Consider the following 23,050-nt stretch of genomic DNA (forward strand, 5'->3'; position numbering starts at 1 on the left):
TTTTTTCTTCTTTGTCTCTTCTTGTGAACTTATGAAAACTGTAAAATGTATGATGCATTTAGACCCTTCCTGACTTGGTAACCACGTGGACATATGACCTGGTACAATCTAGTTTGGCCTTTCTACTGTGGTGCTCTGTCTTGTCTGCCTTTGGTCTCTGTTCTTTATTCTTCCTAATTTTGTTCTCTGTATGGAAATGTTTTGAGTGTTTGATTAAAAACAGCTATCATCGTTGTCCACATTGTCGGAGGGAAAAAGAGAATCCTAGAATGGTCTGGTTTGAAAAGGACCACAATGATCATCTAGTTTCAACCCCCGTGCTATGTGCAGCATCACCAACCAGCAGATCAGGCTGCCCAGAGCCACATCCAGCCTGGCCTTGAAGGCCTCTAGGGATTGGGCATCCACAGCCTCCTTGGGCAACCTGTTCCAGTGCCTCACCACCTTCTGTGTGAAAAACTTCTCCTAATATCTAACCTAAACTTCCCCTGTCTCAGTTTAAAACCATTCCCCCTTGTCCTATTGAAATTACTCACAAAATAGCATTTGGGATTTCAAGTCAGCAAGTGACAGAGTCAATCAGAAAACTGATCAAAAATCAATCACCAATGGAGACTAGTTACAGAATCAGAGCTTCCTGAAAAAAATGAGAAACTTCTTTTTTATGCTCTGAGGAGGTAACTTTTATATTGCTGCAGGAATCCTCAATTTGATTCACCAAGCATTGTTTGATGCTGAGTACAGAATGTGTCATCTGGCAGTAATAATTCTAGATTTAAGGAGAAAACTGTGCCATCCTGAATAAGGATACTGAAATAAAAGTTCTTCTGAGGGGATCCAATAGCTGCTTCATAGACTATGTGTGTAAAGCACTTCTGTGGTTTACTGCAGTAGCTGCAACAGATTACAGCCTCCCATCTTATGTAAAAGCAAGTACAATTAAAGTAATAACCAGCAAAAGCCTTGGCAATCCCAAACATAGGTCAGTAAGTCTTCCAGTAGCTACAACTGGGATGTTTTAATCTAAACCAAGCACTGTTCTCCATCTTGTTCTGGTCTGTGTAACATAGGGCTCTGCAATTCTACAGCTGACAGTCCCATCAGTTTCTCTTCATCTTATAGCTTTCTTCTTTTTTTATTTTCTTTACTTAACAAGGTCATTATACCTCATCTCTGTGCATACAAATGCAGCAGGAGCTTGTGATAATTATGTATGTGGGGCAAATGGAGTTATTCCCAGGTGATATCTCTGCCATATGGTTTTGAAATGGCTCTTTGCAATGAAAAGGAAAGCTCCACTTCTCTCCTCAGGCCCGACACAAGATAGAAAACTTGACTTATTTGTGGCAGTGAACCTATTTAGTATCTTACCAGACTTAAATCAGTAGAATTCATTTTTTAAGTTGAAATAATCAAATGCTTTTCTTACACCTTTGGAAAAAGAAGATGCTCACTAATGAAAGCTGAAACAAAAAGGAAAAGTGATAACCTCTTTGTTCCCGACATTCTTTTTCTAAAATGTGTTTTTTAAAAAACAAACTAAAAGAATTATTTATTTCCACATTATCAGACTTTCTTCCACTCTGCTTTTATTAATCAACACCTTGCAGTTGTCTTTGTTCTTTAGTTTTCCTTTGTTTTTTCTTTCTAGTTTGACCCTTCATTATACGCGTATCATGTAAACATAGCATGCTCTTGTTAATGCTTAACTTGTTAGATTTACGGTTAATAGGCATTTTAAGGACTTTCTTCATCCATTAATTGGACAGCTGTATTGGTGATTACTGCACATGTTGGATGATTTGTATAGGGAATGCAAAGTTGTAATATTTTGAAAACTTTATAGCAGTGTAATGTATGTTTGCATTTGGAGTCACTTTAGTTACAAAAATGCCCTATTGTTTTACTATTGACAGCATGCTTAGATAAATTGTGAACAATTACTAAATTTGCTCAAATTTTTGCACAGTCTGAACTTCTATCATGCAAATGTGACAAAAGGATATACTTTCCTAGCTTACCCGGGTACTAACAAAATTGTAGGATGTTTTTAGGATGTACAAACCCCACATATGCTATGAATATAACTCTGCTTTATACCATTCCTCTAAATCAGCAATTTACTCGGAAAACCAAAGGGCTTCTGTGTATAGAGTAGGGCTGTTTAGCCTGGAGAAAAGAAGGTTCTGAGGTGACCTGATAGCAGCCTTCCAGTATCTAAAGAGGAGCTAATTCTAGTGAGAACTATTGGTGATAGGTGGACAGTTGAACTGGATGTTCTTGGAGATCTTTTCTAACCTCAGTGATTCTATGATTCTACAAGAGAGAAGGGGACAGACTCTTCAGCAGGGTCTGTGGCAACAGGACAAGGGGAAATGGTTTCAAATTTTTTACATTGGATATAAGGAAAAGGTCTTTTACAGTGACAGTGGTGAGGCACTGGAACTTGTTGCCTAGAGATGTAGTGTTGGTGGTTAATGTGAAAAGTAGTGCTGCTTTATTTAAAAATACTAGGTGCATGCTCGTTAGAGGTAAGACAATGTTACATTTTTAATTTTCCGTTAACTTAAAGGAAAATGGGATGGCCATCAGTTTACCCCTTGATTTCTGCTCCAAGCATTGCCCAAGCATTTAAGCAACAATTCTTTTTGAAATCAGTTTGAATATATACATATTGTTTTTGCTTTAAAAATTAATCTTAAGAAATCTAATCAGTAAGCACAGATATGTTTGTCCAGCAGAACTTAAAACAAATCAACAATAAAAGAAATACAATATTTGTGTATGTGGTGTGAAATGTTGGGTTTTATTTCAGTAGTGCCACAGTATTAGTAATAGTTTAACTATCAAGAAATTTAAAATGTATGTGCTCAAACATTTACTTGACTGCCATGATGAAGATGGTTTTTTTTAAAAAGGCATAAATCTCCACTCTAATTGGATAAAATATAGTTTATTACTTTATAGCCCACCTTCAATTCAAGGCATGCCAAGAATGGAAGAATTGTATGCAGTTCAGATTGTTCTAAGGCCTGTTTAAAATGAACTGATCCTAGGAGATTTGCATTACTTTGGGAAGATTAGCCATTATTTGCATGAGCTTGTAATTGCACTATCTTTTCAACAAAGACCAGAAGTCTTGTTGTAGTTCTACAGAGGTCACTCCAAAAGTAATGCCTCCTGTTATTTCCCATGTAAACTACAACAGACACAAAGAACACAGTAACATGATTTGATAGAGTTAATTCTCAGCTACAAAACACTATTTTCAACATAGTGTTCTATGTTCACCATTAACTATGCATTTTTGCCAGCAATGATAAAGAGGGTAGTCAAGAAATCTTTTAAAATTTGTGGTTCTTTTATAAAAAAAGCCAACATAAAAACAACCTGGCATACTACAGAACTTGCATAGTTGTAGTTTTTCTTATTTATAGCTGAAGCTGAACAGTAGATGTATTGGTATATCTGAATTTTATTCAGCCTCACATCCAGAAATATACAGCCTCACTTTTTCATTATGCATTGCTTACAATGCCAGTTCTTGGAAGAATGGACCATGCTACTGTATTTAATATACTGTGCTTCAAAGTGATTCATCCTTAAGCATTTCAAGAACTGTATCCTTAAACTGGCAATTTTATGTTCAAAGATTTATTTTTAGGATTAATCTGCTGATCATTGAAAGAATCCTATAGGGATAAACAAGCATTAATATTTTGTTATACTGACCAGTGGTTTTTAACCAGAAAGATCATGTGTTGCTTAAGCCTCTGCAGTAAGCCAGACTATTAGATGAGCTGAAGTAGAGTTTAAACTTTTATATTATCCTGCCCTGCCTAGTAAGGACTAATACTTCTACCACTACACAATGATACATAATCTTAGAAGAATTTGTTAGGACCTCTGTTTCTTCTATGAAGAATGGACATTAAACTGGTGTGATTTGGTTTGGTGGTTTAGCTCTTAAGGAAAAAAAAAAAAGCCACCAGCTGGCTTCTCACCATCTTCAATTCTCATTTAAATATATCATAGTCTTAGGAGCCTGGAAGCACTTTTAAGGATTTCAGGAGTCTGTAAGATTTCTTTCACTCAGCATCTTCTCTTTCACATATTAGATACTTGTTATCTAAGTTACACATTATGTATATTTTTGATGGCAGATTCCATATATTATTCAGTATAATTTGACTTCTATTTACTACTCCTTGTGTATAAAATCACAGAATCACCAGGGCTGGAAAAGACCTTCAAGATCATCTAGCCCAACCATCCACCTGCCACCAATATTTTCCACTAAACCATGTAATTGGAAATATGTACAATTTCTAGTGGAAACACATATCCTCAGATCTGTGGTGTTAAGATAACTTATCCTGGACTGTGGTGAAGGTCTCCCTTGGTGTGTGATGGGAGTAAGCAATGCTTTCACTGTGCTCAAAGCCGGTTCTGGCATTTCATTTCAGCATCCTTGGGTATAATCATTCTAAAATAACATTGCAAGTCCTAGGCTTGTCCCAAAAAGAGGGTATTTTCCCACTCACCCATACGCTGGAGGCTCCTAGAAAAATTTCAGCTCAGTACTGATCTCCACACTGCCCTTTAAAAGGTCCAAAATAACTCTTCTCTCTCTGAACACGATCTGTAAAGAAACCCTAAGTGTATAAGAAGTGATTAACCAAAAAGAAAAAAAAAAAAATGGAGGAGGATGGTGTCAGGACCTATGATTTCCCCTTTTTCTAGAATGGTAGAAGTCCTTAAAAGTTGACACTCTTCAAAATATTTAGGTACTTTGCTGACAGTTATTTTGCTGAATATTCTCTTTACATTTTTGCTGCAATACCTTCATGACTTAGGTTAGTGAAAAGGAGATCTCCTCCTGCTTTGAGTATCAAAAGAAACAATTAAAATACTACATGTGCTTTACTGTTATTGACATATCAGTACCACACATTTTGTAATGTCTTTTCACAAGTAAAATAACAATATTTTCAATTGCATTTGGAACAATTTGCACACATAAGATGTTAAATATCTCACAAAACTGCACTTGGCTTTTGATCAGCCCTAATAAGAATAATCATACTGTGCAAACCTCTTGAACTGCCACTTTGCTATGCAGGGTGAACAAGTTACATTGCAGGAACTAGATGATACAGAACAGGTGAATTAAATTTGGCAATTGAAAGAGCATGCTCTAATTGTGTTTTGTGTAAATAATGGTTTTATTAGTGGTCATGTGGGCAAGAAAAGCTTGTGATGCAACGCCTGAGGAAACAGTTGAGAAAAAAATATTTTCCTTTTTTATTTTTAAAGGCAGCTGTCACTCGTGTTTCTTATTTTAGTTCTAATATTATCTATGGTTTCTTGGTATGCATTATTGGCTGCAAGTGAAAAGAGTTTGGAGGAAGATCAGTTTGCTTTCACAATGTGGACCATTTTACATCTGCAAAATAGGCTAACATCTGCTTTAAATCAGGCTTTTTAAGTCATCTCCAGTGTACAGCAGAAGAAATTATAATGGCTAATGAAATCATTTTTAATTATGAGTGGAGGATCTACTTTAAATCAATTTTTAAGTTATTAAAGTATATGTTAGACTATTTACATATCTGCTTTTTTTCCCTCTTTCTCCCTTATTTCAGCTTAAAACTTCAAGGAGGAGAAAAGATTCTGGCTTAGAAGTGAGAGGGGCTTTGCTAGTGTAGTTCATAACAGAAATGAGTCAGAAATGGAACTGCGTTAACCTTGAGGTGACCTGTCTCCTAGATTTGGGAGAGAATTTTGTTACTCTTACCTTGCCCAGTCATAGGCCTAATTGGTAATAACTTAAAGAGGAGCAACGAAGACAACATTGCAGTTTTACTGTATAGCCACATTTATAAAAACGTGGGTATGATATTATGGAAAGCACAGCCATGACAGCAGAGTAGCAAAGTCCTAGGCTGCAGCAAGTGAGAATATACTCAAATGCAGCAGCTGTAGATGCAGAAACAAAGGAAAGAATTTGCTTACCCTCAGAAGACCACAGGTAGGCAGGAATCTCCAGCAAGAGCCCCCCCCACCTCTACTGCCAACCCTTACAAGAGGTCTGGGAAGGGCTGGATCCTGGCTCCACCCCTGCTGGTGCATACATTGCATACACCTGAGCTCCCCTGGGTTGGCCCTGCCTTCCCATCAGGTGCTCAATCATTGGTTCAGGCTGTGACTTAGTATTTCTGCTACAGTGTGCAAATGCAGTCAAACTAAATGAAGATATGTATTTATTGAGGACTTCAAGTTGAGTAATGTACTGAGTTCATAAATGCAAATAAATCCTCTAGCTAGTAGTCAAAGAGAACTTCTTAAAACAGGATAAAATAGAGCAATTCTTTGAGCTGTTCTGTAACCACGTGCCTAATTACATTCTGTTCTTTTCTGCATTCTTACTTATGTGAGGTTGCCTGAATCCTGTCTTTTGTTCTAGCTACTCTAGCTACTCTACTGTTAACTTCTATCTAACAGGAAGATACCCTTTGGCCAGAGGCAAAATAGTTATCCAGACAACAAAACTGAGTTTTAAAGGAAAGGAACTCATTCTTTCAAGACAGCAAGGGCTGCCGTAACCAAACAGTGCTATAATCAGTGATCTTTCATGTGTTAGGTTGGATAAATCAGAAAGGAAAATCTACAGCTAACTGAACAAATGCAGAGGGAAATGTTGTGTGATACTTCAGCTAGGAAGTTGAGACTTTGGATGTGGCCAGAACAACAAAGATTTCTGATAGAAAATATATGCAAACTTGATGCATATGGAAAAAAATGACTTGGTAAATAGTTGCTTTCATAAATAATTTGCATGGGAAAAGAAGGCTTGTGTTTTGTAGCCCCATGTAAGCATCTTGAAAAATAGAGGATAAGAACAAAAATATTAAATCTCTATTTATTGCAAAATAATATGCAACTGCTGGACATCAACATTAAAGATATCCAAACAGATATGCAAACTTTCTGCCTCAGCCTGCCGTGGCCCTGAGTCCGGGAAATATTTAATGGTTCAGAAACAAATCTCTTGTTTTCTTTGAGATTTTCAAGTGTTCCTCCTGTACCTGTCAGTTTGAATCAAAACCTCAAATACATAAACATGCACATGTTTTTCTGCCTCATCTATGTTTTCTACTATTCTTTCATCCATATACAGGTGTAATTTTGTTTTCCTTTTTATAAAGGAGAACCATTTTGGTTACAGTGAGAAAAGATAGCATCCATTAGAGTACTTTCAACTGTACTTTCAGTTCCCTCGCGTAATTCACCTGCTTCAGTACTGAATAAGCTCTCAGACAGGGCTTGTTCTTCATCAAACCACTGTATAGTTGAATGAGGATAAGGAACACTGTTAACATACCCATATATGTGGAAATGCTGTCTTTGAACTTCCTTCTGTATCTACAGTAAGACACTACAGCTGTCATTAAAACTATGGTTTATTGGTAATTGTTTCCCTGAGATGAGAGCAAGTAGAAGATGCTCGACTTTCTTCTATGTCTCCAGAGATCTAAAAAATAGCAACACTTGGCAGCCTTTCTGCACTTTTTGAAATCAACAGAGAAAGGATTAACGGAGAAATCTGGTGCTTGTTTATAGATTCCTTCTTTCTGGACTGCTACTTGGATTTACTCAGGACACCACAAATACTGCATTTGGTTTTGTTTTACATGAAAAAGTCTAAAGATGTTAACAGAATTATTTTTAAGTACTATACCCTGCAGACAGAATAAATTAAGGCTTCTAGATGTGCTCTCCACCTCACTCAAATGCATGAATCCTCAAAGCAAAATCTGATTTTGTATTTGTTAGCTTGCGCTTTTGATTCTCCAAGGTATATAGTAGCTGTCTTTTTCTTGGATATCTCATTTGCTACTGAAATTGCTTCTGGAATTTGTGTTAAGTGAAGTCCAGATTGTTTGAAGTCAGTAGTTAATGCTTGCACATTCTAAGTAAATATTTTGTTACTGAGTGTTGAACGCTGAGAGGAAATGGGTAAAAGGATGCTGAAGATCCCTATGGGTCCTGTCTGGTGGAAGCTTACCTTGTTCAGTCTGTCACTGACACATCACTCAGCATTGTGTTTGGATCCTCACCCTGTTTATTACTATATATTTATATGTACATATACTACTATGCAATTTCTGACTCTGCAGCTAGCCTTTTCATGAATTTATGCATGCTCGCAAAGCTATTATAAAGGCTTATATCTAAAGGTTAATAAACTTCAAGACTTCTCTACCATTTGCAAGCTGCAGTCTTAGGTGTCAATGGAATGAGAATGCAAAATATCTATATAGTCCTTTTTCACATTCTTTTTCCTTTTATGTTTTCATTTATTACCAATATAATAGGTATTGAAGGTATTCTCTGGCTTCTCATATATTCAGCATTTCTGCAGATATTCTTTAGAACTGTTCTTTAAAAAAGAAAGAGAAAGGCCAAAAAGGAAGCTTGAGACTCAGACACAAGCTACAATATTTTCTGCTGCAGCTGTAAAATGGAATATTTGAATACAAAATTATTTTTGACATATTCAGAACTATGACAGCCCATCATCGGTTTTGTATAATTTCTCTTGGCCAATTCTCTATCTTTCTAGTTCTCTCACTACCCGCCAAAAAGCACCTTTTTAAAGAGTTGCTTCTCTCACTACCAATGCTGGCTTTACTTAGATGTGAAGTCTTAAAATGTCTCCTGATTATGTTCTTCCTTGACATTTTCTCTTACCAAAAGGAAAGCTATAAGTAAAGCCTGAACAGCCACAATATGAAAGTGTTGTGGTAGTTGAAATCCAGCACTAACGAAAAGCCTTTATCGAGTTGTGGAATCATTTAAGGTTGGAAAGGACCTTTAAGATCATCTAGTCCAACTGTCCACCTACCACCAATATTGCCCAGTAAACCATGTCCCTTAGTACTAAGTTACACATATTTATGTATATTTCCTCTAAAAAAATATTGATTTGAAGAAAGTTATTAGTCCTTTCATGCAGTGCCCTGATGGACACAGAGCAGCAGGGAGACTGCTCAATGCTGTTTGAAATATACATATCGAGGTAAGGAATGTTCTTAGGAGTACTACCATGAACACTATCTTGTAATTGTTTCTCTCGGTTTGTTTAACATCAGAAATCCAAGCTCTTGAACTTGGATTTCTAGAATACAAATTTTTTGCATATTTTCTCTGGTTTTTATTAAGAGATACAACTGTCTGAAAAAGGGGAAGATGGGTCCTATCTAGTGCAATCTAAAACTTCTGTTGCTGTGGATAGGAACCATCTGTGGGCACAGTTACGGAGATGCAGCTCCTGCTACATTCAAAGTTTAATAACCAAGTTAAGGCTATTGTAACTGAAACAGACTGGCAAAAGAAAACATGTAATGTCAATCTTCTTCTGATTGTCTGTGCATATTGTAGTCAAAACAGGTGTGCCTTTGAGCCCGATGTTGGTTTAGTTTTGTCAGTGCGTGCATAACTCATTTTACATTTGAGTTTCTGGTTATTCCCATTCAACACACACATAGCATGCACACACCCCTTCTACAAGCTGGATAGTAGATTTTTATGCTTTCTCTCAGGTTTGGTACTGTGTCAGATAAGCCTGGTTTGCTGCAGCAGGAACAGATAACAATCTCCAGAAGCAGAAGACGAGTTGCATATCATCAAAGAATGCATAGTTTAACTGACTAAACGGAGAGCAAGAGACTGATTTTCCCTCTTTGTTAGAGACCTGTTGTTTCTAGTTAGTTTTGCTTACACGAGCTAGAAGAAAGTATCAAAGTGCACCTGATGATTAAAAATCTCAACATAATAAATCCTAGTCTAAAAACTATATCTGAAGATATATTTTTCTAGAATGTGTGTTCTTGTACAAAAGATCCTTGTATTCTTGGTAAAAAGGCATTATCCATGAAGATAAATATTTTCTTCAGAAGAACAACAGATCACTATTTTTACCTTAACATATTTCAGTGCCATTCCATCTTTCATATTTTAGTAGAAAATTGTTTTAGGAAAGGAACAGCAGCCATACATTCTGAAATGCTTTTTTCTGGATCCTTTATTTGTCAGCTAAGTGTGCAGCCACATGTAGGTGTAACCATGTTCAGGCTGCTCATAGGTCCACCTCTCTGCCAGGGCTGACTTTGCAAGTACACCATCACTTGTTCCTTTTGAATTCTCATTTGTTCTGTCCAGTGGGTTTGTGAGCCAGCAGGGAGCATTAGAGTTGCAAAATGATAACAGCTGGCATACGTGCACTATGTGTACTTGGTTAAGTTAAACCAAGACCTATTTAGCTGAGCCACAGCAGTAGTTCTGTGTTCTAGAACAAGTGGTTGGGAGTTGGGTGCACGTCTTCTGCTACTATACCTGATAATCCATGTGTATTTCTTTGTGTTGCATTGGAAGTTCATTAGAAGCTAGCTTCAGCACCTCAGGTGCTTCATCCATGCTGCTGTTACTTCAGGCTAGGATCAGAGAAACTGAGCACAGCTTTTTTGCAAATGGTCACAGCAACGTGGGGAATATGTAGTGCAAGGCAGTGAAGCCAAGCTTTCAGTCTTTACCATACCCCAGCTGCTGAAGCTGGTTGGTAAAAGAAGATACCTAGTAAGTTAAGAGTTGATAGACAAGGAACAAAATAAATTACTCTAAATTAGTCTGGACAGGAATATATAAAAGCAGATGAGAGCTGGGACAGTGGGAGCAGAAAGAGTCAGGGAAAAACTAGAAAGAGAAGAGAGGGAAAAAAATAAATAAATATGAGCAGAAAGGCAAAGAGTGATGTAAGGTAGAGAGAAGAGAGAAGGCTGTTTGTGATGAGCTCTCTACCCATCACTTTTCCTCATTCAGAACCTGGAAATGAATCCAGAACTCTTGTATCTCATACTTGTCTGGCTCAGTGTGATGGAAAATTACATCAGTTGTGTTTGTTTTGTTTTTTTAAATAACTACACATGTTTGTTGAGTCAAGTACTGCCTCAGCTAAGAGGCAGTATCTGCTGGTGTAGCATTACTATACAATGCACAGACAGGGTAGAGAAGAATGGAATATGTGGAAGTTGTCTGCATGCAGTGGAATTCAAACTGAATGGGAGCTCACTGTTTTTAACACTGTACTTTGAATTTTTGTTGTCCTTAATACAGACAACGTTAATAACAACTTAATGCATTTCAAGTAGGACCCCCAAGATTAATGGAAAGCAGTGTCAATTTTGTGCTAATATTTCTTTTTTTCCTGAACTCGAGATTTGAGCTAGCATCATCACTTTACATGTGATTTAAAGATGAATTCATTCATTTTTGCTCTTACATATCATGTGATAAATGCCTAGAGGCAGGAGAAAGGGAAATAAATTCCCAGTGCATGGTCAGGACAGGTTCTCATTAAATAAGACGCGTGCCTGAACAGCTTTAAAATAATAATATCTTATATGTAGTAGGCTGTAATGACTGCTGCAAGTTACACTTCTGATTCTAAAGCTTGCTCAAATGTGTGTTGGACATTGTATAATCATGGTTTTTTTTAGCTACAGAAGTGAGAATTTCCCATCAAAGGATATGTGTTCAGGAAGGAAACTGTGAGCCAGGGTGCCTTGACTGGTAACTCTTGGCTGTAACATCTTGGTCCTATATTCTGCATTTCCCATTATTACTGAGGTCACCATTCTGGAATGGGTTAAAAAGCTATCTTTAAATGTTCAATACACAAAACTAAATCTCTTTACATATTTGCCTAATGGGACAACTTAACATTTTGTATTTCTTAAAAAAGGTAGAGAAGGTTCCAAGGTTTAATTAGGATTATTATTAGGTATGTTGTTACTGGGCATGTGTGTATTGAGTAATAGTGCAATAACTGCTTACTTTTTTTCTTATGTAGATGTTTAAGGAGCTCATCTGGGTTGGCCTAAATATAAAATGAAAATATTTTCTAATGCTTCTAGCAGTAGGTGACGATTTACCAATATACGAATGAGCTAACCACAACAAAAGAGAGAAAATATTCCCTGCAATGCTGAATGTTGTAATTTACATTAGTAGGGAAGGAGAGAGTGAATCTTTTTCAAACAGAATTACAAATTCTCCCTCTCTCCCTCTCTTTCCTATACAGTGAAATGAGTTTCAGCAATGACAGGATCAGGGTGGTATCTGATGAAAATTATTTATAAAAACTTTTACTTAGGAGGTAGAAATTTCAAATAAGACTTGAAGTCATATTTCTCCCTGCAAATCTTGTCATGAGCAGAGATTATTGAAGAAATGAGACGTATTATGAAAGACACAGTTTTAACAGATTTTCTATAAAATCTACTAATAGAAAAATAATCTTTATTGCTACTTATGACAACTGTATTTGCTTGTGATTGATTTATATAATCATGAGAGAGATGGAGTACTGCTGATGGGAGTTGAGATTCAAATTGCTGATACAGTCCTCAAGGAAAAACAGAAACCAATGGACCGTGGCCAGATAAGCCCCTTAATATGTAGTCTAGAAAGTCATCGGCAAAGTTAAATTCAGCCTTATTTCTGGCCAAAGATGCAAAAGGGATGGAAGAACATGTGGTAGAGACTCCTCTCATGACTGTGATACTGATGTGATTTGTGTCCTTGGCAGCAACTTGCCATGTTTCGGTGGACTTCCAGGAGGCAGCAGGCAGCATTGTTTCAGTTGTGCAATCAGAGATGCAGACACAGGGAGATGCTGTCCCTACACTGAGACAGTGCTGGAAACAAAGAGCACCAGCTTAGACCATCCTAACCATTCCACACTGGTTCCCTGCACAGTTTTTGTGTACAAGTAATTTTCTGACTTTGCTTTGTGTCACTTATATATGAGGTAGACAGTCTCCCATTCAAAATGTCCATTGCAAGAAAATAATGCCAAGAAAAGAGTGGTGTAGGTAATTTTTCTAAAGATTTCATAGTAGTAGGTTTTCCTTTTAAATAAGCTTTACATTTTTTATTTCATTCTTAGAACATTAACTAAGTTCCTTTTATAGGAGAGCTTTTTTCACATAATAGTGGGTTAAAATTAATAAGTGCCTTAATTAGCCTCTAGGACTGACTTCAGTTCCTTTGGCATATAAGAATTAGGCTATACAAATATTGAAGCGTAGTGAAATCCTGTGTCTTTGTAGAACTTTTTAACTAATGAATGTAAATTCCTTTCCTTAAAAAAGCTTAAAAACATGAACATGGCAAATTGGAAATGTGCTGAGAAAGTAATTTGTAATCAAGAACATTTTGATACAATATTTAACATCTAAGCACAGTAAAACTGTGTTTTCAAGATTGTCTGCTATTTAATTCATATCTGCTTTTTAGAAAAGTAAATTCCATATCTGTGTTTTTAATTTGTAGGTACATTGAAGTCTTGAAGGAGCACAAACCAAAGATTGTCTGGGATGAACAAATTGCTGAACACTACTTTGAATACAAAAAGTGAGTTACAATTATTCACTAACTGTTCTACAAATATTCTTAGACACGGCCCAGTACACAATGAATTACCAGTTAACTGTAGTATGCAACTGAAATCAGTAAATGGAAATGTTGATGTTTGTGATCTGTGTGTCAACACGGAACTGTAGTATAAGAGTGCCTCAGTCAAGGGAATTAAACCAGGGAAGGATTAATGAAATAATACAAGCTAAAACAATCTTCAGAAGAGAAGTCTGATGATTCATATCTTTAGAAGTTATCCATCAAAATTATCTGCTGAGTGCCATTTACACTGTGCATCTGAAATGAGTACTCTGAGCTGTCGGGTGATTACCAATGATCAGCCAAATGTAATACTCCAAACAGTCTGTGGAACAGAAGAGCCTTTACAAGTCCTACTGACTAGATTGGTCAGCAACAGACCTGCACTATGTGAGATGGATTATAGAGAATATTATGGAGTATCAGGTAAATAACAGAAGTTGTTAAAAAGACTGGAAATGTTTTCCCAAGAGTGTGAGGAGAAAGATTAATAACTGTCTTCTTTATTCATCATGAAATGATGAGAATTCATCATGTTAGAAAAATTCATTCAAAACAGACAAACAAACAGCAAAATCTTATTAAGCTTCAGTAATGATTTGTTATATATTGTATACAAACATAAAAAATATGGTAAAATTCTACAAACAAGATCTTAATGTTGCTCCAAAACTTTATCTTGTATACTACCCAATGCACTGACAGCATGAAGAGAGCATACCACTGAAAATGAGTGAAATGCATTTTGGGGTACCTTAGGAAAAAAGCAGCAGTGTTAGTACATTTTTTTAAATACCTTTTCAATTGAAATATTTTAAAACTCAAGAAAGAAACAACAACAAAAGCCCTGTCCTTCTTATATATTTATAATTAATTTTCTAGGATTCTTTCAACCTGCAATTTTATCCTACCTTGTAAACTCCTCAACTACATGCATTTTTTATCAGAACAAAATACATTTACCTGCTGGTCAGCAGTGTTTCAATTTATTTTCTGTGTTTTTCTGGAAGGATTGAAATCTGTGTTCTTTCCTTTTTAATTCTGCAGTATCCTGTTGCACAGTTACTTTGTGTAAAACAGTTAAGAGATTTTTCATGTTAACTAAAGATAGATAAACCAGAGGCTTAGTTTTACTAATCTTTAATGCAAAATCCAGTTGGAGGCACAATGGCCATGTGATGACAACTTGCCCTCGAGAGTAAATCTGAGGGCTCTGTTTGAATGGCATATATCTGGGATTCATTCTTGAAGCATTTCCTAAATGCCTTCTTCCAAACAGAACATGGAAAAGAGAAGGCATAGCAGTATCACTACCTCATTTGCCTTCGAAAGGCAGTCTTTGGAGATAATGTTGTTTGTAGGCTTTCTGAAAGAGTTTTAACCATGTGTAAAACAAACTGGATCAGAAAATCACTCTAAACTCCAGCTGTGCTGTGGCTGGCAGGCAGTCGTGCATCTCAGCGTGTCTGCAGTGGCTCAGCTGACTGCAGGGGAGGCTTATTTAAGGGAGCTCTTTCAGTGACCACCTTGCTTTGTGAAGGTCCACCTTGCTTTTGAAGTTATTTTGGATAGGAAGAGCAGGAAAGCCTGAATATGCAGCAATAGTAAAACACCTCACCAGGAAATCTTGCATGTCTGCAATTGCTAAGAAATCAAATTATGAATCTTCAAGCTAAGTACAGTATTGGGCAGAGATAACTACTACAAACAGTTACAGAAATCTATTGTCTCTAAGTGCACTATACTGGTAGGTACACATTTGCTCAAGACGAGTGATTTTACCAGCCAGTGTCCACTTGGTCCACCCAAGCACTCTGCATTTCCTTCTAGCCTAACTGGAGAATTGATGCTTTGAGTCCACCTCTAACTCATCCTTCTCATTATTTGGAGGTTTAAAATGCTACCTTGGCATTTGTGCCCACTGAAACTTGCCCTGCCCGTACATTTTATACTAGTATTTAGTTTAACGTAAAAGACAGTTATTTGGGAAAATTGTTCAGTTTCCATCTGACAACCAAGTGTTTTTATCTTCTTTTACATAAACATTTAGTGAGTACATCTCTGTGTTACTACTGAATGGTTTTACAATGTTGCAACCAGTTGCAGCAGGTTATTGGGATGTACTTACGGAAATCTATTATCAACCCATTTCTATTGCGAGATCTCCTTCTCACTCTGCATCTTTGTGGATGTCTTGGAGTCTCTCTTTTAGCTATCAGCCTTTTTACCTCTTTTAAATGTTGTCCTCCTAAAGACCACTAGAATACAGTAAATAAATACCTTGCAGGATACTCTGATAGATATTCCTCTAATTGATACCTGCACATTTATTTGACTTCTAGATACACAGTGCAGGGGTACCTTCCCCTAACTGCTTTTCTTTCCCCACCACTTTGGATTCATGTACTCTGTCATGGTTGTATCTATAGCAGAGAAGGGCAGGAGTAGAAGTTTTTGTCTGCATTAGAAATGGAAGAGCAGTATAGAACATTTTGGCCCTATGCTGAAGCCAGAGTGCAGGTGTGAGCTGAATGGAAGCTGATGGCGAAGTATCTAATTTGAGAAAGTCAGTCTCAGCATCCAGAACGGAATGGCCATTAGGTAAAAAATCTCAAACAAGGTACTAAATTGCAGATGGTCTCTATCTTTGATGGGTGCATTAAATCCCAGGTACTGAAGATACTAGCATATGTTATTTTTAAAAGCAATATCTTTTTCACAATAAAGTCAGCAGTTTTCTTAAGCACCGTCTTTGTTTCCTTCTGATTGGAAGGAATAAAACTGTATTTTTCAGCTAAAAATTGTAAGAGAGTCTACTAAAGCAGTTTGTGACTATTTCTTTTTTTCCTTTATTTTTTAGAAATAAAGGAGGAAAACACGCCATCTTCTATCCAACACTGAAGGTAGGTGTGACTTTTTCTGGCCCAGGGCAGTAAGAGGAAAGAAGTATTTATTTGACTTGGATGATTAAGACACTTTATAAAATACTGAACTGGGTTTAGACTTTTGTGAAAGAATTCACCCTGTTGTAGTTGTTATGATAAAAGGCTTCAGCTTGCTGTGCAAGATATTTTATTCTGTCTAAGGCATAATGGGGTTCAGGAGATCTTTGAAGCTTTGCAGTGTCTAGAGATGAGAGACACCAGGGCAAACCAGAGCTCTGAAAGGAGCTGTTTGAGCGCACAGTTCATGTGCTAACAGATGCTGGATTGTCAGAGAAGAGACTGACAAAATTTGCTCTCTGAACAACTTTGACCTTACTGAAGACCTTTGGCTGGACATACAGTTTCTGTCCACTGCAGAGTAGTCTGCAGTGTACCAAAATACATGATAAATGGTTACTTGCCTTAATTCCTAGTGAGCTATTTTTAGATTGTCTCCAATTAAACTAAAGGCAGAATCTTAGGCCTCTGCTGGCTTCTGCAGAAGAAACACATCATATTTAGAGAGAACAGAGACATTCAATATGGTTATACTATTGTGAAATTTTCCAAAGCTCCATTTTTCTGAATGGGAATATTGTCTTATGCTCTGTTAGTACAACTGTATTTCCCTTCATTAATCTAAAGCAGGTGGAAGTACTAGCACATATGGGATATGAATGGCTATGTCTAACTAAATTCTTGCTAGTATCTGCCCTGAAATTTCACTGCAAATCTATCAGAGAAAAGACAGATTGTGCTGCATGTTATCACATTACATTCTCTCTGCTCTTGTGTTAGGATTTCACCCTCCTAGAGTCAGACCTAGCCTGAACAAGAACATTCAGTCCTGTAGGTTTCAAGATTGTAATGAAATATTTAGAGACTCTGTGCTGAGGTGAATCAAAGAGTTGTTCACATCATGGTGATCAAAACGGTCAATGGAACATAGAATTTTGGCTTATTTTCCCACTCACAAATGTGTTTGTTCCCCTTTTTAATGTTGTAATCACTGGTAGGTTATGTGCTTAAAACTGACTTGTTTGTGGTTAGCTAAAGGCAGGCATGAAGTCCAGGCCTGGTAGATGTATTAATGACACCTTGACATTTTGTTCTGTTTCCTATGGAAGTGAGTTTTAAAGACATCCCTGTGGTGTGAGCTGTTCAAACAGCGCTGCACTTCAAAGTAAGAAAACCTGAAAGTAAAAGGCTCAAAAAAATTAATTGTTTTTATTGTCTGAACTGAGAGAAGTACAGAACGTGAAATGTGACGTTACTTCCCTTGTAAACCAATGTCTAAACCAAATCTACATCAATGGCAGTAGCATAGATAAGGATACGTTTTAAATTCATCTCCCAGAATCTCTTAAAAATAGAATTCTGATAATGAAAATTATGACTCTGTCCTGGGAGAAGGCAAGGGTAGGTACAAGATCTTGATGGTTGCTCTAATTGTCTTCAGTAATAAAGTTTTATTTTACCCTTGGGAAATTTCTGGGAAGAGTTAGAATTTCTGTACGTTGGGAAATGATAGCTTAAATTAGAACAGTCCTTTGCATAGTTCATAAATCAGATTTATTTCGGTGGCATTTTGTCTATTTAGCTGGTTATCATGCATTAGGTCATTGAATTAAGCGGCGTAATGAACTGTCTCTTACTGAATGAGTGCTTGCTAGCCAGAGAAAATTTGAAATACAGACTTTGGGCTTTTCAGAAGTTCAAGGATGGTTATTTTTAAAGTCTTTTAATGGCAGAGAGAGATGACAGCATGGAGTGTCTGACTAAAAGCTAATTGCTATATGTGTCTTTGTCTTAGTCCGTCCAGTTGCGCTTAGAGCTTGCAAAAGAATTGGGCACTGGTATATCCATCTGGGAACTGGGACAAGGCCTGGATTATTTTTATGACCTGCTTTAAAGTAAGAGATGATGTGGGAAAGACTTCTGCTTCACTGAGACTCCACCTTCAATTAATTTGAGTATCCCGGAGAGGTGATTTTGAAAACATTTTTTGTAATTTATTTCATATCTGTATTAAACTTGCATTTTTCTCAATAAAGAACTTCTTGTTTTGCCACATAGATATGATTGTTGGTTTCTGATAAGGTTCAGAGAAAAAAACTTGAAAGCTTCTGAATTCACAGCGCTTAGAAACAGACCGACCTGCACAGCTGGGATGACACTAGAACTGAAAATATTTTCTAGATTTTTTTCTGCAAGAAATGAAATGGACAAACTGATACCATCTGATCAGGGTATAAGGTGGATATCTCTCAAACAGTTGCTGCTAATTATTTAAGTGAACAAATAAATTAATCAGATTATGTCTGGCAAATTTAACATCTGCTGGACTCTGCAACCTGCTGTCTCTTAATAAGGTAAGTCAGCATAAAATGAAGAGGGTGGGTGTGAGGGGAGCAATTAGATACCATACCCTAGGGCTGGTAAAGGATTGAATACTGACTGTTAGCTCTGTTTGTTTTCTTCATTTTACTACATTGCTTCTGTGGTTCAAAATCACAGTAATTCTGATTCATGACTTGTTTCTAAATCATTTTTGTAAGTAGGAATGACGCTCTGTTATTTCTCTCTTCCACTTGGCCTGCTTAGTGTCTTATTTTACAGTACTTAGCACCAGTGCATGATGCATTAGTGATTAGTTTCTGGGAACTGTAGTGTTTAGCACAAAAGGCTACAATGGAAATGAGAAGTATGCATATAATGATGGATTATGCTGATAACCCCAAGAGAACACCACAGCAGCACTGACAACGCCTTTATTTAAGTAGGTGCTATGAATATAGTCACTATCTTTCTGAATAAAGCTGTCATTATTTAACTGCACACATTGGTGCTTTTGCCTCCATGAAACAGATTTTTTTTAATTAACTCGGAAGCTGTTAACTAGTTTAAAAACAGCTCTGTCCCCTCCAATATTTCCCTGCTTTTTGGTTAATAAGTTTTCTGTTTGTAGAAGTACACAGGCTTCAAGGCAGTTTGTTGTTAGGAAGTAAGGGGAGGTGGTGGGAATTTGATGAGGGTGTTGCTGGTCCCCAGCAGAGATCCAGGCAGTAGCTCTGTACTCCCACTGGCGTTCTTCTTGCCACTTACAGTTGTCACAAAGATAACTGCACTCCTTCTCTTTGCATCCACCCTTCCCAGTAATTAATCTCAGTGGGGGATTTATCTGCCCCTGCTTGTTTCAGCGGAATAAATCCCACTGTAATCCACCATTGATTAAAGAACTATTGATCTTCACCTCACTGATTTAGTTCTGGCATCTCTCGACTTCTCACATTGCAGTATCCAGCAGGGTTTACTAATCAGGCTTCTTTCTTCCATACCATTAGTACTGAGATAATTTGCTACGTGAATCCTCATGTTCAATTAACTTGAGCTTTCTGGTTCGTTCAAAAGCAATTTAAAAGTCACTTTTGGCAATGGTATCTGCACAAGAATTAAGTTCTATTATGCTATTTTTCTACTTTCAGTGGCATTAGTGAACCAGAATGTCTCAGAAAAAAAGATGTTCAGTTACAAATGGACGAGTTTGGGATCTGAAATGGCATGCATTGCCAGCTACTAGCTAGTAGGTAGTGGTTTTAAAAATGAAAGTTTTGGGGAAGAAGAAAATATTTCATTTTAATAGATTGTTTCCTCTCTAGAAAGGATAAATGTAATTTGTCACACTTCTTTCTTCATTTTTTTTCAATCTTGTGATGATTCTCTCTGAGATTCAACTGTTCTGTTTGTCTTTGAGTACAGCTGTGCTAGGGATAACTGTCTTTAGCATCCTCAGAGATGGAATGAATACATGTGTGTCAGAAAGATCAAACTAACCCTACTAAATCATGAAGAATAAATACGAGAGGAAAAGTACATTGTGAGTTCGAGCAATTTATGGCATGAGGCTAAGGATTTTGCCTTTTTGTCTCTAAAGGTAAAACATATGTATTGCTTTAAAAATAACAGTTAAAAAGAAACAGAGTAAGCATAGTTCTTTAGCATGAAGTTCTCAGAAAATAAAGTACCAGGCAGGCATTTGATTGAACTCCAGAATGAATGAAGACTTGCTTCTTGATTTATCTTGTGATCGCTTAGTTTCTCAACTAAGTGTCAACTTGTGTTTTGTTACATATCACAGAATGTAAAAAAGCTGTGTACCACCAGTGACCCATGATGAAGGCAAGTTTCTCTTGAAATTTACACCTCACTGCTTGGGTGAGAAGATGACACGAGAGAGATGCTGGTACAAAGGTGGGTTCTGTAGGGCATCTGTTTTTGTCTTCCCTTCTGACAAGGGGAGCAAGCTGAGCAAAGGGCAGAAATGGGTGAGAGTGCTGTAGTGGCAATGCTGTAAAAACCATGGTACTGGGCAATTGACTTTCATTTCTGTGTTTCAAAAAGAACAGAAAGCACTGCTTTGTGGTATATGGAGACATTTTTCGGTAAAGTGGGGAAAAAATTTTACGTCTGCTTTTCCTTAGAAGCAAATACTTCTTAAATGAAGTACTTGCAGGGCCAAAGATATTGGACTTAAAGAATCAAGGTATGATGGGGAGAAATATCTGGTGTTCCTGTTAAAGCAGCAAAAATCATGTAGCAAGTAGTAAAGCAGAAATGTGTTTATTTCAACAGAATATTCTATCATTCAGTTTTCTAAAGTACTGGTAAGAAGACAAAAAGTTGTGCTCTGTCACCTGACTGTTATAGGAACAAATTTCCATATGTTATAGCGAGATCTCAAGTGCCATGAACAGTATCAATTACCTACTTGATGCAGAGCTTTCTTACATGTGGCCCTAATTGCATTTCCCCATGTTTTGCTTTTTGGAGTTAGAACAGAATAGAATTTGATTAACACTGGTTCTTCAAAATGTTGCTAAAATAAATAAGGTTACTTATCATCTGTTAGCATTTGAGATGAAGAGCTGAAAATCTGTCTTTACGTGTTTTACTTTGGAAATAAAATGTTATTACAAATTTTAATTTAAAAAAAAAGTGGATGAATGGAGTCCAAGACTCAGATTTAAAACAATGTGTTATTTTATATTCTCCACATCAGCTGCTGAAAGCAAAGCAAAGGGCCACTTGGGAGTTGCTTTCATGGGGCACAAAGGTTATCACATTTGATCCATACATCATGTGGAGTTTAAATAAGGTAAGATTTAGTAATTACCTGGTGTGGGAAGGCAAAGCATAAAACAAACTAAAATCTGCCCCTCTGTGTGCGACTTCTCAGGTGGGAGCAGAACTGCATCATATGCCCACATGTTGCTTTGAAGGTGGTTAACGAAGCTCATGTGAAAGTGCTCAATGTACAGGAGCAACATATTGATTTTTCTAGAAACTTTCCAGCTCTCCTAATTTCATTCACCTGAAGCAACTAATTGCAACAGGTGTGATGAGGTGGCAGGAAGGTACAGACTTTCCAGTAGTAGACTGTGTGCTTTGTGATTCTGAAATCAGTGACTTGGTATCAGCCAAGTAGGATGGTTGTATTTTTCTGCACATGCAGCCACAGTAGATTGGATTATGTTCCAGTTCTCTTATCTTTTGCTGTGATGATCTTGCTATATGCAGGATTGCTTGAGTGATGCACTTCACCTTCCTCAAACGATGGGGGACGGAGTGGAAATCAGAAGATTTTGGCATTCACCATTTTACTCCACCGTGTAAAGCCTGTATGTCACAGTTACCTCTGCTTCTCATCCTGCTCAAAAAGGTAAGACTGAGTATATTGTTTTCCCTTATTTCATGTGTTTGGATGTATTATAGAAGCTCAATCTCACCCCAAGGAAAAACCCTTAAGCCCTAAGGACATCACTAATTTTTGCTAATCGTTAGTTTCCTCCTCTATTCTTCCTTAGAACCTCATTTAGAAATGGCCTGAGTAGGCATTTCAGTGAGGTCCCCTCCAGGGTGCCAGAGCCTTTGGTTTATGCTCTTTGTCTGCAGTTATGGAGAATGGGTCTGTGACTGAAAACAGCAAATGTGCAGTGTCTACCCAACTTAAGAAATTCCTTAGAATTGGACGTGTCTGTTTTCACTCAAAACCTAATAAATATTAGAGAGAAAAGGTCCTCTGATTTTACACTTGTAGCCATGAGTAGACGAAGACCCAGCAGGAGCAATGTCTGCATTCTTGTGCTGTAGGAGTTAGGGGAAAGGTGCTTGGGAGCATTGTGCAGTTGCAGTGAGGGAGGACAGAAAGAACTTCTGCTGTTTTGTTTGCCAAACTGGCTCCCTTATCCCTGCAGTTACACAGTGATTCAGTGGTAGGGTGGGAAAGCTCAGCTTTGCTCAGAGCAGCTACCTCTGTTCTCATTTCCCTCTTGCACATATTTGCTATTCCAGTTGCTGAGATGGAAGCTGTGTGAGTAAAACAGTCACGTTGTTTTAACTCTGCTATTTCACATTCCTCTGTAAAAAGACTCCGTGCTAATAATCAATCATTTGTTTTCTTTAAAACAACTGATGTATTTGGCTACCTGGAAGTTCAAGTTCCTTTGTTCTGCACTTGAGTTGGAGCTGGTAATATACCACGTAGGGATGGTTGAAGTAATTGATGGTAGCTACAAAAAAAGGAGGGGACAGACTTTTTAGCAAGGTCT

General features: G+C 37.2%; 1 protein-coding gene across 7 annotated transcripts in view; it reads left to right on the forward strand.

Moving 5' to 3' along the window:
- The window catches only part of CHID1 (chitinase domain containing 1), a 119,197-nt gene that overhangs the window by 84,265 nt on the left and 11,882 nt on the right, over window positions 1-23,050 (forward strand). For 2 of the 7 annotated variants that reach the window (XR_793579.3, XR_793581.3), the window contains exons 11-18: window positions 13,396-13,476; window positions 16,379-16,421; window positions 18,256-18,428; window positions 18,519-18,814; window positions 19,928-20,025; window positions 20,581-20,693; window positions 21,502-21,597; window positions 22,020-22,161. Coding sequence is in view for 1 of the 7 variants with exons in the window: in XM_003206307.4 (XP_003206355.1) it covers window positions 13,396-13,476; window positions 16,379-16,421; window positions 18,256-18,354 (223 nt within the window). In the remaining 6 variants the exon portion in view is untranslated. The other 5 variants (XR_002115019.2, XR_002115020.2, XR_002115017.2 and 2 more) reach the window with 5 other exon arrangements.

Source organism: Meleagris gallopavo, chromosome 5 (assembly GCF_000146605.3).
Source record: "Meleagris gallopavo isolate NT-WF06-2002-E0010 breed Aviagen turkey brand Nicholas breeding stock chromosome 5, Turkey_5.1, whole genome shotgun sequence".
Classification (NCBI taxonomy): Eukaryota; Metazoa; Chordata; class Aves; order Galliformes; family Phasianidae; genus Meleagris; species Meleagris gallopavo.